Below are 15269 nucleotides of genomic sequence, written 5' to 3' on the forward strand. Positions count from 1 at the left end.
GTTTCCATCCATTTCCTCCCTGTGTGGTTTCATCCCCCTGACCCTGCCCTGTTTGCTGATCTACACCTCCACTGGCTTGATGCTGCCATGACGTTGATTTCTACTGCCAACATGAAGGCCTCCAATTAGCGCTGTGAGTCAGGAAGCACTGGACGACGCTTCAAAACAAACGGAGCTGTTCTCCCTTTCCTCTGCGGATTTGGTGAATTATAGGTGATTCACATCTGAACAGTACATCTCTCCTCCGTCCCCAAAGCGAATGCACAGATACACAAGATCACGTGGGCAAGCAAGCACACACTTTTTAAAAAACACTGACGACCAAAATTACTTTTGTGCTTGAATTACTTCTATTATAATTACATTTTGTTTTGATGCTTGGGTGTCTTTCAGCATGTCTGTGTAAATTAATTAGATTTAATTTGACTCGAAAGTCACATTAAAATGTTTAGAAATGTTTTAATTGTTATTAACATGATTACTATTATTATTAGTAGTAGTATTATTATTAACAAGACCGGCACTTAGTCTGTGTTATGATTTATTATGATTACTTTTCACTTCTGCTGGAAGACGTCCAAAAACAGAAGCCGGCCCTGATGCATCAGCAGCTAACTGTGTTGTAATGGTGGAGAAATTAGAGCCCTGAACACAAACACTGCACCTCCTTTTATAACAACTCTTCAATCCTACTGAAACAGTGCTGGCAGGCCGTGGGGAAACAAGTATTCAGAATATTTACTTAACTAAAAGTACCAATACAACAATCTCCATTCCAAGTAACAGTCAAGTCTTATTCGCAAAATATACTTAAAGCATAAAAAGTACAAACTCTGCAGACAAATGGCCTCTTAAGCTTGTGTTAACCACAAACCTTATTTCAGGCATCTAACCAAAAACCCAATGACTTCCAGACGAGGGAACAGAAGGTGAAAATATGATAACTCATTTCCAGGTTTAAGGATTAATTCCTGCAGCTCTGTATACAGATGCATCAATGTGTAAGTAGCATGTTACTGTTGTAGCTGGGGAAGATTGTAGTGGGGTTGGGTAGTTGTTGTGGGGTGGTTTAATCCAGTGCCTCCCAACCTGTGGGCCGGACAACCTCTAAAAGGTTGGGAAATGATTAATGAGGTAAAAACAAAGGTCTGCTACATATTATTATTTTGTTTTTTTTACTTTTCTGTAACCTTCATAGCTTTTTGTGAAATGTTGGATCATTTGACCTTTTTGGGCCTCAAACTGTTAATTAAGTTGAACTATCTGAGAAGTTTAGAGGGGAAATCTTTATTTGGTGGAACTGCTTACAACTTTGTAGGCATCTGAAACATAACATGGGGCCCAAACTAAAAACATAGAGGGTCCCAAGTCAATTTTGGGAGCCACTGGTATAATCCTCAACATTGTGTTATGTTTTAGCTGTATATCTGCCAGATAAATGAAGTGGAGTAGAAGTAAAAAAGTGGCACAAATAGGAAATACTGAAGTACAAGTACATCAAAAACTGTACTTATGTGCAGTGCATTTCCTGTTGTTACTATTCCATAAAAATTCAAAACAGCCAACGTGTCCTAATTCACTGCTTTGATGGAAAAATTTACAGAATTGTGCAGCAGTGTGTGCATGAAATATATTGTTTGACAACCTGTACACCGTTTCTTTCTACCACAACCAAACTTTCTTTTTTGAATTCTTGAAGAAAAGTTAAATGAGTGAATGACCCACATTGGTATGATACAATGTTGTGAATGAAAACAAATGGTCTCTCTAAAGCTTAAAGGTTAGAACCTCTGATGAAAGTAATCTCACATGTATTAGGAGAAATTACAACAACTCTATTTCATTTTCTTTTTCATCAGTTTTGGCCCCCTTTTGCCCCCTGACATTTTAGCTGACATTATAGTAGTTTATCTCATCTACAAAATAAGTTCATTATGAAGTTCTGCTATGTAAATTTGTCAAAGACTTTTCAGGCAAACCCCTGTGACTTCATGAACTGTGCTTGGTATTAATATTTTGAAATTAAACTCATTCATGCCAGCTAAGAGGTTTATATCCCCACTGAACTGAACCCTAATGTAATCCCATATATGCAAAGCTCCTGTGAGCTCATCCTCTCACCTCTTTTTACTTCCCTCTTGGTCCCTCTGCCTCCAGTCCAAACGGCTCTTACGATACAGCAGGTTCATGTCGCTGCGGGGTCGCTCCTCCTCGCAGCCTATCACAGCGCAGTGTAGCCGCTTGCTTCGCCTTTCTATGTCACGCAGGAAATGCTCGACAGCCACATCCTGTGCAGAGCCAGAGCTCATGGTATAGAAGAAGGGAATGTATGTTACAGGCAGCCTCCTCCTCCAGCTCACCTAAGAAGAAGAAACAAGGGCAATGTTTGAGCTCATTAATCATTAAAAAAACATGTTTAACAGCAACCCAGCCTACTTGCAAGCTGACAAGTTTGACAGTGATACTTTGAGATGAGGACGACGCACAATGAAATCCAAATAATCAAACCCAAATTACTGGCATAACTTTAGGGGAGTCATTGCTTATCATGCTCACCGTGTCATATCGAACAATCCTGCCCATTAATCCAGCTGGGAGCCTTTAAAGCAGAGACACAGTGATGCATGGAGGTTGCAGTTTTGTTTACCCCAACCTCTAGTGTATCACATGAAAACTATTTATACTTTCATTATCCAGTTATGAATATTTGAGTAAGCATGGTAACTCAGCTGCAGAGCAGCTCTGGCTGCAGGCCCTGGGATGGCCTAGCTAAGCCTGTCTGCTAGCCAGACAGTAATGTGGTTTGTCATATGTAGTGCATGCACAGCTTCCTACTCATGCTCACCCCATGAGAAGTCAGGCTTGTTGTGGGGCAGATATCTGAGGGCCCAATGTTTTCACGTTGGAGAATGTGAGTGTGCAACACAATTGGCTAAGGAAAGCGCAGCTGTCAGCTGATGCATGTTTCCAGTGTTTGCCTATCATAAATAGCAACAGAGTTTGAATGTTTTTTACTGGTGTACAGTGAAGCATTATCATTGATGCTTCTGGCATCCGTTTGTTAGTAGCTTTACGGCACTAAGTTGATATTGGTGTAACTGGATCATATTTTATGGAGAAAATGTTTTCTGGTTTTCTCTCTGATGTCCTCCGGCTGCTCTGCCTCAACTTTCTGATTTACGCAGTTTCCTGATGGACAAAAAGCTTAACTTGTTGCTCAATTAAATTGCTAATTGCTGCTAACAGTAGCTAGCTGGTTGTTAGCTCAGTAAGCCATGCTACCTGGACTGGGAACTTGGAGTACTGGGGGAGTGATGGTGTTTACAAAGCTAGCACAGGAACTATGGACAGCTGAGAGGGAGAGATTTTCAGGCCTGGAGTGGGGGGAATGCTGACGGGGAGTGGCGCCATTGTCATGTAAGAACCAGAGCCAGGCGAGCGGGCATCATAACAGGGTTGGTAATATTAGCTGGCTTGCTATGTCTTGTGTTACTGTGCTTACTTGATTTATACTTTTTCATATCACATTTGTGCACTCACATCATGATGCAATGAAGCTGCATGTGAATCCAGTTTAACAAGCTCTGGATTTTGCTTTTATACTCCTTGACTGAAGATGAAAGCAGCATGAAAAGGGCAAATAAAACACATGACACTTACATTTTGCAGAAGTGTAAAAGCGCTTCCAATTCTGTATATATTCAGGACCACTTAAATCACAATTACTACCAACTGCACAACATCCTTACTGTTAGAACAATATTTCAACCAGCTCTCACTATAACGAGAAAATCGCACAGTGGCAGCATCAGGCACTGTCACCTGGTCGAGGCGGCACGTCGAGCTGTGTAGCTGTGTGTGATTCTTTTGTCACGGCCCAGTGTGTCATCCAGTGTGTTAGCATGGCTACTGCTATTATTGTAGGCCTATCCCACAGCCTTCACCACAACCTCGACCACTGCTGCCGCCATGCTTGCTGACTCAATGTTAATTAGGTTAGGGAGCTGCGACTGTAGGTTGGGCTTTTGTTAACTGGAGCTTTGATTTGGGTTTTGAGGATCTGGCAGCTGAGCGGGCAGCCCTGCATTTGTCGCATTACATGCTAGTGGGTTGGTGTGCAATTAGCTGAGCTTAAAGAACCAGGAGAACTTCATCTATCTTACATTTGCAGGCAGGTTCATCTAATCCAACTGGGCTGCGGACATTGATTTTCAAACGGACACAAAACATGCAGTGCACTCATATATAGGTTTGCTGTGATCAATCCCCAAAGACACTTTAAATCCCAAATAAATCCAGAGCATTTAGCAAGTTTTTTCAGGAGCATCTGTAGGGTCAGGAGGCGCTTGAATTCCTCTCATTAAAACCAGGAGGCAGATGGAGCCATGATTCATTTAGCCGGATCGGCATGCAACGCTGCAGACTACTCATTCATGCACATAAGCAAACAGATCACACACACACACACACACACACACACACACACACTCAAATCTGCCTTACATGCTAAACACACATACCCACAGGGTGTGAAGCGGTAATTGTAACTGCTGCGCAGCTGATTTGAGTGTGGGTTACTGATGACACAGAATTTGGATAATTATAGACAGGAATTTTAAAATGCAAAACATTTGGAGTCTCTGGGTGTAAGAAAGAGTACAATTAAGATTATGCAGTTTGAGAGTTTTTCTTTGTATATTTACTGCATCTTCGGTCCAGAGTCTTTTCTTGTCTTTTACTGAATTTAACATTTCTGGACTGTTTGTGCTGCAGCCCTCTGCCCTCCAGCCTCCACCTCAGCAAGTGGCCCTGTAGTGTGGCTGCACCTCACTGTGAGTGAGGCAGTAACGCTGCAGAGTGGAGGGACACGTCACAGCACTGGCCTGGCATTGACATAGGGGCAATGTTTCTACAAAACATATTCACAATTAATTACTTGGGGGAATAATATCCCTTTGTGTTTTGCAGGGGGAAAAAAGTGATTTGAAACAAGAATTTTGTGCAACACCTCATACAGCAACTAAGGTAAGTAGGGGAGAAATCAGCAGGACTTTGCATGTCCACAGATATCTACATCCCTATTTTATCAATAATATGGTATCGGTATTTGTAAAAACAAAAGACACAGTTCATGGAGTTTATTCAGTTTCTCCCTAACACCACAGCCATTTCTGCCCACCGCTGTACAGTATCATACACCACAGTTCAGCCAGACACATTGCTGCAGTTCAGCAAAAGAAACAAACAGGGAGAGAGATGACGAGAGAGGAAGCAGGAGCGAAACGTTCAGGAGAAGAATGAGCAGCAAGAGAGGAGGAGAGATTGAGGCAGCGGGAGAGAGAGACGGGAGGGGGCAGGATGAAAAATGGGGGATACCAATAAATAGAGAGTCACTGAGGGATCAACCAGGCTGAAGATAAATATGATTAGGCGGAAAACGTAAAACTGGAGACAAGCTGATGGAAGGGAATATCGAGGAAGGGAACATGAGAGTGTGGAGGGAATAAGCAAATGGAGGAGAAGATAGAAAAACAGTGAAAGGCAGCCAGACTACAAGAATGGGGGAGGGAGGTGAAATCAAGCCTCTCACACTAGTCGCTGTGTGTGGTCTCCTAGCAACACTGTCAGCCATGAATCTCCTCTTTAGCCGCTGAATATGAAACAAAGAAGGACGTCAGCCTCGTCATACGTGATGAACCCGGTGTTAAACTTCACAGAAGACCCCCCAGTATATCAATATAGTATCAATATATCTCCTGTATCTAAATGGAGATAGCGTCTGTCTACGACCTTGCTGCCTGATGCCGTACTGAGCTACACACTCTGTAGACCTTACACAGGCTGCTACTTACACACAAGTATCCAAAACATTAAATCTGACAAGATACACTTTTCATTTTTAATGAATTGCTTTCAAATGCTTTCACGGTTGATTTGAATTATTTTCTTTGTCAGTTGAATCCCGCCTCTCACTTCAGCTCTAAGTCTGGCTATGAAAATTGGGAATAGATATTCGCAGCACATCAATTCATCACTTTTCACAGTGGGAAAGAGGGCCTTGAAGTGAAATAGATACTAATGTGAGCTTGAAGAATACAATAGTAAGACTGGAATACTAAAACAGTAGTGCCATGAAATCACACCTGGTTCCTCTCAAGAAGCTGGTTGCGATCACTAATCTACAAACAAATGCTCACATGTTCCACCAACTTCCACATGTGCTGGATGGTCTGAACAAAACCATGAGGCAGATAATGAGTTCATAATTAATTCAGCAAAACGTTCCCAGCCACTTGTTTATAACCTCTATTTTCTTTTATCAAGCTAGAGCAGTGATGTGACAAGATGTCGTCATTTCATCAACATTAAACAGTTGGCAAAGAAAAAACAGCTTTCAGAAGATAAATATTGACCAGTGCCGGAAAATAAGTTCTGCAGAGGATTAATTTCCTTCCTTGTTATGAACATCTGGTTGGTATTTCTATACACACTTCACATTCAAATGCACAACTAATTAATTTCAAACTCTTAAGGCACATCTTGGGTGGTGACTGTGATAATGGGTCATGAAACCATGCTAATTATATCTGTCCATTGATGTTATTATTAACTAAATAAGTTTCTAAGCTGCATAGCAATAGCGAGAAACAGGAATGTTTAGAAACAATTTATGTAATGGAATTATATCTTTGAAGCAATGGCTCAATATGCTATGTCAATTTTGATATGTACTATATGTTGTGTGTTAAGTTGAGTTAATATTGCTATTGCTACATCACCTGCACATCTGAGGGTACAGACAGGTAATCACAGAGTCACGTGGCTTACATGGAGGCCACACAGTATTTCAACCGTGTGTCTGTTTAGTTATTTTGTGTTTCTTTTTGAGCTTGTTCTTTTTTTATTCATTCAGTGAAGTCACATTTTGTAGCTCTTTTTCAATCCACATGTAAATGTAAGTATCTTACGTATAGTCTATGGAACTGTAAGTGGTGTCAGAAGTGGGATTGACCAAGTGAGGAGGAGAGATGAACAAAGGCAAAAAGAACAAACAAAGTGAGGAGCCAGATGATGGGGTTGCTATGTCTGCAGCTGATAAGGGGGCCACGGCAGGTGACCCGGGGGACAAATTGGAGGAGCTGACTGAAATGGTGAGATCGCTCATGCTAGCCCAGGCAGCTAGAGACAAGCAGCAGGAGAAAGAATCAACTCGTCAGGAGTTGAAATGGCGGGAAATGGAGAACCAGTTTCGTCAAATCCAGGCCAGCGGGACCCACCTCTACATCGCGACCCTAAGCTGTTGCCACTATCTCCTGCAGATGACATCGAACAGTTTCTCACCACCTTTGAAAGAATGGCCCACTTCTGCCATTGGGCTCAAGATGCACTCATCTGTTAGATTGGTTCCCCTATTGACTGGAAAAGCACGGAGCGCTTATGTACTAATGGACATAAGGGATGCAGAGGATTATCACCAGGTAAAGCAGGCTATTCTGGCCAAGTATGAAATTACCGCTGACATTTATAGGCAACAATGTTATGCCCTGGACATCCACCCAGGTGAGACACCCCGTGAGCTGTATGTCCGTCTGAAGGACCTGTTCTGCAAGTGGGTAAGAATGGAGACGGTTACCATCAAAGAAATCTCTGAGAAATTGATTCTAGAACAGTTCCTACGAATGGTTAATCCAGAGATGGAAATTTGGATTAGGGAGCATGATCCAAGGACTGTTGAGGAGGCTGCTCGTCTTGCTGAGGTTTTCCAGTCAGCCAGGAAGTGCCGCAGAAGCTTTGCCACAAGCCAGAACAGCTACACTGGCAAGTAAGAGTACGTCCCAAGGGGGTGAGAGGGGGTATCTTCATGCCCAGGGTAGAAACAAAAGCAGCAGGCCGTACACTACTAGTAGACCCACCTATGCCAAAATGCCAGATCAGTCAGGGGTGAGGTGCTATTAGTGCAATGAGTTTGGCAATACTCAGTACACCTGTCCAGGGGAAAGGCCAAGTAGGCCATCGCTCCTGTGTACGGTTCCTAGACCCGCCAGGCTGAACCCAGTAAAACAGGGTAAAGCCCGTATAGTGCCGGTGCTCATAAATGGTCAGCGTACGGAAGGACTGGTAGACACAGGAAGTTGTCAGACCGTAGTGAGGTCCAGTCTAGTTCTCCGGGATCAGTGGGCCGAAGGCAGGGCTAGAATCAGCTGTGTCCACAGAGATGAAAAGCCCTACCCCACTGCCTAGGTCTATTTGACTGTAGGTGGGCAGACTTCTTCTCCCAGTGGCACTAGTCCCGAAGCTACTCTACCCTGTCATTTTAGGACTTGATAACCCCACCTTATTGGATTGTGTGCAAGACCCACAGCCACATAGTCCCATGTCCTGTCTCCCAAAAGTGATGCCCCCTGAACCTCAATGTGTAGGAGGAACTCGCAGGGAGTTAGAACCCCTTAAAGTTGAGTTGGTGGAGGACGCAGGGACGGAGTCAAAGCAGTGTAACGTGGTTACAAGTGCGAAGGAGACCCTTGCTGAGATACCATTTTATGAGGCGGAGCTGAAGGCAGGTCCAGAGAAGCCACGAATGCCCAAGGCCCAGAAGTGAAGGGACAAGTTTTTTGGCTGGCCCTAGGGAAAACTTCCCAAACCCTGTCACCCTCTGGACATTGACATTTCCCCGGATGTAGGGGAGATGCAGCGAAAGGATCCTACGCTTCAGCAGTGGTTTGAGAAGGTGTCTGAGGTTGATGGGGTAAAAAGGACTAATACAGGGTTTTTAGAAGATGCTACTTACCTCCTAAAAAGGGGTATCCTGTATCAACATCAGGGTGAGATTGAGGCCTTAGTGTTACCACAGACACTCAGAAATGCAGTTATGGAACTAGGCCATTCAGTTCCGTGGGCAGGACACATGGCATTTCTTAAAACATTGCGAAGAGTTGGTAACCGTTTTGCTTGGCCAGGCATGTACACACAACTTTCCGAGTTTTGCAACACTTGTGAAATCTGTCAAGTAACTTCAAGGAAGAGAGTAGCCAAAGCCCCGTTACAGCCCTTGCCAATTATTGCAAACCCTTTTGAGAGGATAGGAATGGATGTAGTGGGGCTATTAGAGAAAAGTGCCTCTGGTAATCGCATTCTAGTTATCTGCGACTACGCCACCCGCTACCCTGAAGTTTTCCACCTAAGATCAGTTAAAGCCAGGCATGTGGCAAGTCCAGTTGTTTTCCCGGGTAGGAATAGCCAGAGAGATACTCACTGACTGCGGGACCAACTTCCTGTCCAAACTAGTTGCAACAGGTGTATCAGCTGCTAGGAGTAAAGGGCATTAAAACCACCCCTTATCATCCCCAAACGGATGGACTCCTAGAACATTATAATCAAACTCTAAAGAGCATGCTGTGCAAGTTTGTGTCTCAGTCAGGCTCCGACTGGGACCAGTGGTTGCCGTACCTTCTCTTTGCCTATCGGGAGGTGCCACAAGCTTCAACTGGGTTCTCACCTTTTGAACTGCTTTATGGACGGCAGGTGAGGGGGCCCTGGATCTTCTGAGAGACTACTGGGAGGATCCAAAACCATCAGGTGAAAACATTGTGGCATATGTGGTGAAGATGAGAGAGCGTTTGGAGAAGATGGCTGCGCTTGCAAAAGAGAACATGGCCACCGCTTAAAAGACACAGAAAACATGGTACGACCAGAAGGCGAGAGAAAGAGTGTTTCAACCCGGGCAGAAGGTGCTGTTGCTTCTTCCTTCCAGTGAAAGCAAGCTGCTGGCAAAATGGCAGGGCCCTTACGAGATCACAAAACGGATCGGAGCGGTCACGTATGAAATCCATATGCCAAATCGGGCTAAGAAACATCAGACATTCCACCTTAACCTGCTGAAGGAGTTCCAGGTTCCTCCAGAGCCCGTTTCCCATCAGATTTTCGTCGAACCAGTGGAAGTGGAGGAGGTGGAGAAGTTTTTCGCGACCAGCATAGAAGGGCCATATCCAGTGGATGTAACGCACCTCCCATCTGTACAGCAGGAGGAGATGAAAGCTCTCATGGACCCAGAGCTGTATCAAGAGAGGCCAGGTTTCACCAATCTTGTCCTACATCAAATATACCTCAAAGAGGCAGTGCCCAGCCGGAAGAGGAGCTACCGCATTCCTGAGTGGTTAGTCCGATGACTAGAATTGACGAGTTGCTGGAGAGGGTCGGAAGAGCAAAGTTCATCAGTACTTTGGATCTGAGCAAAGGGTACTGGCAGGTGGCATTAGCACCGGAGGCCCAGCAGCTGACTGCCTTTACCACACCTTATGGATTATTCCAGTTCCGGGTGATGCCATTCGGTCTTCATGGTGCGCCTACAACATTCCAGAGGCTCATGGACCAGGTCTTGCGTGAGGTTTCAGAATTCTCGGCAGCATACCTGGACGATGTGGTGATCTTCAGCCAAACTTAGGAAGAGCATATGTCCCACCTGCGACAGGTCCTCCATTACATCCGGGCTGCTGGGCTGACCATCAACCCCCGTAAGAGTGTCTTTGCCAAGAGAGAAGCTGAATACCTGGGATACATTATTGGAGACGGAGTGATCCGGCCGCAACTGAGTAAGGTGAAAGCGATTACCTCTTACCCCATACCAACCACGAAAAAAGGGGTGAAGTCCTTCCTGGGGCTCTGGCATCCCTCAGATGTCAGAACGAGCAGCTGTCTTGACCGACCTCACAAAGGCATCCGCACCAGCAAAAGTCCGCTGGAATGAGGACTGCGACGGAGCCTTCAAGGACTTGAACAAGCGATTGGAAGCAAGTCAGTTCTTCAGAGCCGCAATTTTGATCAGCCGTTCACCCTTCAGACAGATGCCTCCAGGGTAGGCCTTGGAGCTGTGCTGTTACAGGAGGTTGAAGGTGAGCTGAAACCTGTTGTGTTCCTCAGTCGGAAGTTGCTAGACATGGAGACTCGGTACTCTACGATTGAAAAGGAGTGCCTGGCGATGAAGTGGGCCATTAATTCCCTGAGATACTACCTGCTGGGGCGGCAGCTCACCCTGCAGATGGATTATCGTTTATATTAGTGAATTTATGTTGAATATTTAGAGTTCATGTTTATTATTTCTCGATTTGCCTCTAACTGTTCTGTGGGAAACACAGAACTAACTGTTAAGGCTATATAAGGCTGCTCTTTGGGAAATTGAGAGAGAGTAGGATGGCCTCAGGCATGTATGCAGTCAATTGTGACCGCTGGTTTGTGACACTGTATATATATATATATATATATATATACATATATATATATGTATATATATATTGTAAATAAATGCCCACAGTTTGTGGTTTGCTTGTTCTCCTGCCTTTGCCTCCTTGCTTATGGTCTGGACCGCTCATGGTCAGCCTAACAGGAACACCTCGTGTATACCTCGTCGATATACAAAAATATGGCGTATACAAATATCGGCAACACGCTGGTTTACGTTGATATAAGGGAAGGCATAAGTAGTATTCGTTAAGAGCTCACTGTGTTACGCTGGGGTGCGTTGTTGAACGCTGATGTTTTGAGCATGTTCAAAATTACCGGACGTACCCGACGTGTGCTTCATAAGATATGCAGACGTTACGTGACGTTAGACATACGTGAATACGGAATACGTAGGTGAATACTTACCTACGTAAATACAGTACGTAAATACTTACCTACGTAAATATAGTACGTAAATACCTACGTGAATACCTATGTGACTACTGTTAGAGGTACAGTTAGATATAGGCTACGTCGGCTGACGGTGAATCCTACAGCCAATTTATTGATAACGAGTGGATAACCTATTCTTACCCTATGTTAAGATTATGCCTGACGACGGAGTAACTTATTAAACGTGTTTCTACAGTACAGCTAGTGTTCAGCACTCTAGCCGTTCTCCAGCATCAGCATGACGTGAACCAGATGACACTTTTCCAGCTCCGTTGGCTAGACGCTCTGATACGTTTTAAATAGTTAAGTGATACGCTATCAATGTTTGACATACGTATAATAATTTGTTATGTATATGTTATGTATACGTCAGCTACAACACCACTGTGGAAAAGTTGGACGTATTTGGACTCTGACATATTTTGAGCTAATTTTCATATACGGCGACAGACGTTTCTGTCATACGGAACTGTGTATGTCTGGCGTGTTCGGCGTAACGTCTGTGTCCTTCAAACGATCACAACTTACCTTTAATTCATATCAACCTATTGCCGATATTTCGTATGCGCCGCCATACATTTCTATCATACGGATATGTGTGGCAGGGCCTTAACACACACAAACAAGCCTTTCAACATTATCACCAATGTAGTGTACGGTTCACCTATTGTCAGTAAAGGTAAGGTGTCATGATCCGCGTATCGGTCGACAGCTTTTTAAGGACGCAAGTTGCTCCTGTCAAAATGATAGAAAAGTAAATTGAGTGCAACAAATCACCCTGTTTTGCACCATGCGTTACTTTCTCCAAATACTGTGTCTAAAGGAGTGCCTGTCCATCTTTAACCTCAACTTAATAAAACAAACCTTTCGCACAATTTAATTCCTCCCAATAGGAAGGTAAACTGTTTAAAAGTCTGTCAGGCACACAGGATGCTTGATCCTCTGACAGCTGTATTGCACGTGCAGATTTAAGAGACATGTCAGCCTTTAAACCAAAATCCTTGGAAAGCTTGCGCTCTGCCAGGTCGACCTGCAGGCCAGGAACCCTTTCAAGCAACATCTATTGCTTTTTGGGCATTTACACACTAGTCAGGACAAAAATCAATCCAACCCTCCCTAACAACTAAACAGTCACCTGAGGTAAAAATCTGCTTGAAAATCCAAGCAACCAGACAGATGCTGCTGGTAGTTTGACCCGTCTTCTGTGTGTAATTGTTACTATGGGAGTCTTCCTTTCCCTCTTGTGTCTTGTTTTCCTCACTATCGCCTGCTCATAGGCTGCTCATTGGATCTCTTAAAAATTGTTAATTCTCATCTAGTCAGCAAGCTCAAAGGGATTGTGTGAATTTAAAATACGGGGAAAGAAAACCAGGCAGCAGCTTGTTTTTTGCACATTCAGCCTAATTCATATGTATTTTGAAGTGCGTCTGTGGTAAGAAAGAGAATTTAATTATTCAAATAATTCCCTCATTGAGCATCATTAAACCAGAAGTCACTGTGTTTACTTTTTGGGTTATGTGGGGCTAGAGTATTGCCTCAACTTCTCATGTACTGAACGCTCTACAATATTGCATTGTGCAGTGAAATGCCTGTGGCTGATGAGAATGGACAGGAGGAGGAGGAGGAGGAGGAGGAGGAGGAAGAAGAAGAGGAAGAGGCTGATGTATGACTGCAGGCCAGGGATGGAAGGCACATGAGAGGCGTACAGGAATTCTGCTGCATTTTCTCTTTGACCTCTTTCTGACATTTTGACCATGAAATAAAAACAACAACAAATAACCTCAGTATTTAATAGGTATGGTCATGAAGAATAAATCAAATCTTAATGACATGTTACATCATTCTTTTTGGGGTCAAAAACCCAAATACACTCACTTAATTATACATGCAAAAGACACTTCGCACTCTTTGAAAAGCGTTGTACAACCTGAGTGACCACTAAATCTTTCATGGACTGCAACCAAAAATATCCTACAAAAAAAGCTTTCCCTGTTCCCCCTTGCCCAGTGCTACCAGGAGAACAGCCTTGAGCCACAACAAACTTGCGGAGATGCTCAGTGTTTGTCTCAGCTTTGCACCTTTCCTGCCGACAAATGAATCTATTATTGTCTGCGTGTGTGTGCATAAGTAAACATCTGTACACAAACACACTCACAAACAGTTGAAATCGTGAAGAGCTTCTCTTACAGAGTGTAATCTGCATCCAAGTAAATAAAAAAAAACTAAAATAATGCAACACTCAGCATTAGTTCTCTGGTCAAAAAGAGACGGTGAGTTAATGACCTCCCGATCCCCATTTCCCACCTCAGCTTGCCCTTGCCTTCATCATCTTCTGCTAGAATCTGCAGTAACCAAGGTGACCCACTGCACTTAGCATACATGAACACGGCGCACAGATCCACAAGCCCTCATACAACACTGGACACGTTTAGTCTATGTTGTTTACTTTCTCTGTTGCACATATAGGGTTTAAAACGCTGTGGAAGAACCACATCATATCACAGACAGAAAGAAACAGCATGTGACGAGAAAGACAAAGAGAAGAAATTAAGATTGAAATAAGAGGAAAGCTCAGAATGTGTGCAGCATGAGTGGTGTCACTAGACTTGGTGTGACGAAAGAGTGCAAAATCACAAATGTTTCTGCAGGGTTCCCTCGAGATAATCTGCTTTTCAGAGACATTATTCAGCACTGTACAAAAGTAAACTCTCTTGTCCATCACATTAAAAGAGATTAAAAAAGAGAGCGATCACATCATGTACAAAGAGAAACACTCTATTTTGTTTGCTCTTTGGCTGCTGAAACCCCTACTGGGAGGTATAGCGCTGCAGGGAAAAAGAGTGAGAACTGAAAAAACCCCTCCATGCTTGCGCTCGTGCATGAGGGGAAGAGCTCCACTCTGCAGCTGCACACGCTTCACTGAGCCAGCATCCCTCTCTAACCAGGATCTGACTTATTTTGGATGTGGATTACCCAGCAATATTGCCTCCCTGTTAGTTTTAAGTCTTTTTTTCTTTATCTAAAACCATTAAAAAAATACTCATCATAAAAAAAAAAAAATCCAGACTGTGTCAGATATAAGTGATGGTGCATGTTTAACACTACATTTTTTCCACAGTACATGATGTTCTTATCTCTTATGGAAGTGAGAAATATCTTGTCTGCTCTAAACAACAACATGGATGATCTTTCCGAGCCAAATCAAACCTGCTTGAACCGAAGCTTAACAAATGTAATGATCCAGCGCAGCCAGACTTCGCTGCATGTGCTTATTGACTACTGATTCGAATTCCGAAGATTTGACTCATTTGATGCACCTTTAAAAAAAAAATAAATAAATACGAAGAACATCATTGCCCTTAGCGCTTCTGGCTGTCCATGCCCTAACAAGACAAACCTCATAAACTATTCAGCAACAATTAAGCAAAGCTCACTAGCCCAAAGCAAAACAGGAATCCACTGAACATCACTGTAAACTAGACATATGATTTGGCTCCCAGCAGCTTGTAGTGGGCTTGACTCGCATCTCAAAAGAGCTAGTACAATCATTTTCAGTTGAATATTTAGTTAGAGGGTAAAGAATGAAAATAATTTTAATA

At 43.5% G+C, this 15269-nt stretch overlaps 1 protein-coding gene across 4 annotated transcripts in view; it reads right to left on the reverse strand.

Moving 5' to 3' along the window:
• Positions 1 to 15269, reverse strand: part of nyap1 (neuronal tyrosine phosphorylated phosphoinositide-3-kinase adaptor 1) — a 38674-nt gene that overhangs the window by 12458 nt on the left and 10947 nt on the right. For all 4 annotated transcript variants that reach the window (XM_029448569.1, XM_029448567.1, XM_029448568.1 and 1 more), the window contains exon 2: positions 2122 to 2360. In XM_029448569.1, coding sequence (XP_029304429.1) covers positions 2122 to 2309 — 188 coding nt within the window. In that variant the 5' untranslated portion in view covers positions 2310 to 2360. The remainder of the gene's footprint in view (positions 1 to 2121; positions 2361 to 15269) is intronic.

The sequence above is a fragment of the Cottoperca gobio genome, chromosome 14 (assembly GCF_900634415.1).
Source record: "Cottoperca gobio chromosome 14, fCotGob3.1, whole genome shotgun sequence".
In the NCBI taxonomy this organism is placed as follows: Eukaryota; Metazoa; Chordata; class Actinopteri; order Perciformes; family Bovichtidae; genus Cottoperca; species Cottoperca gobio.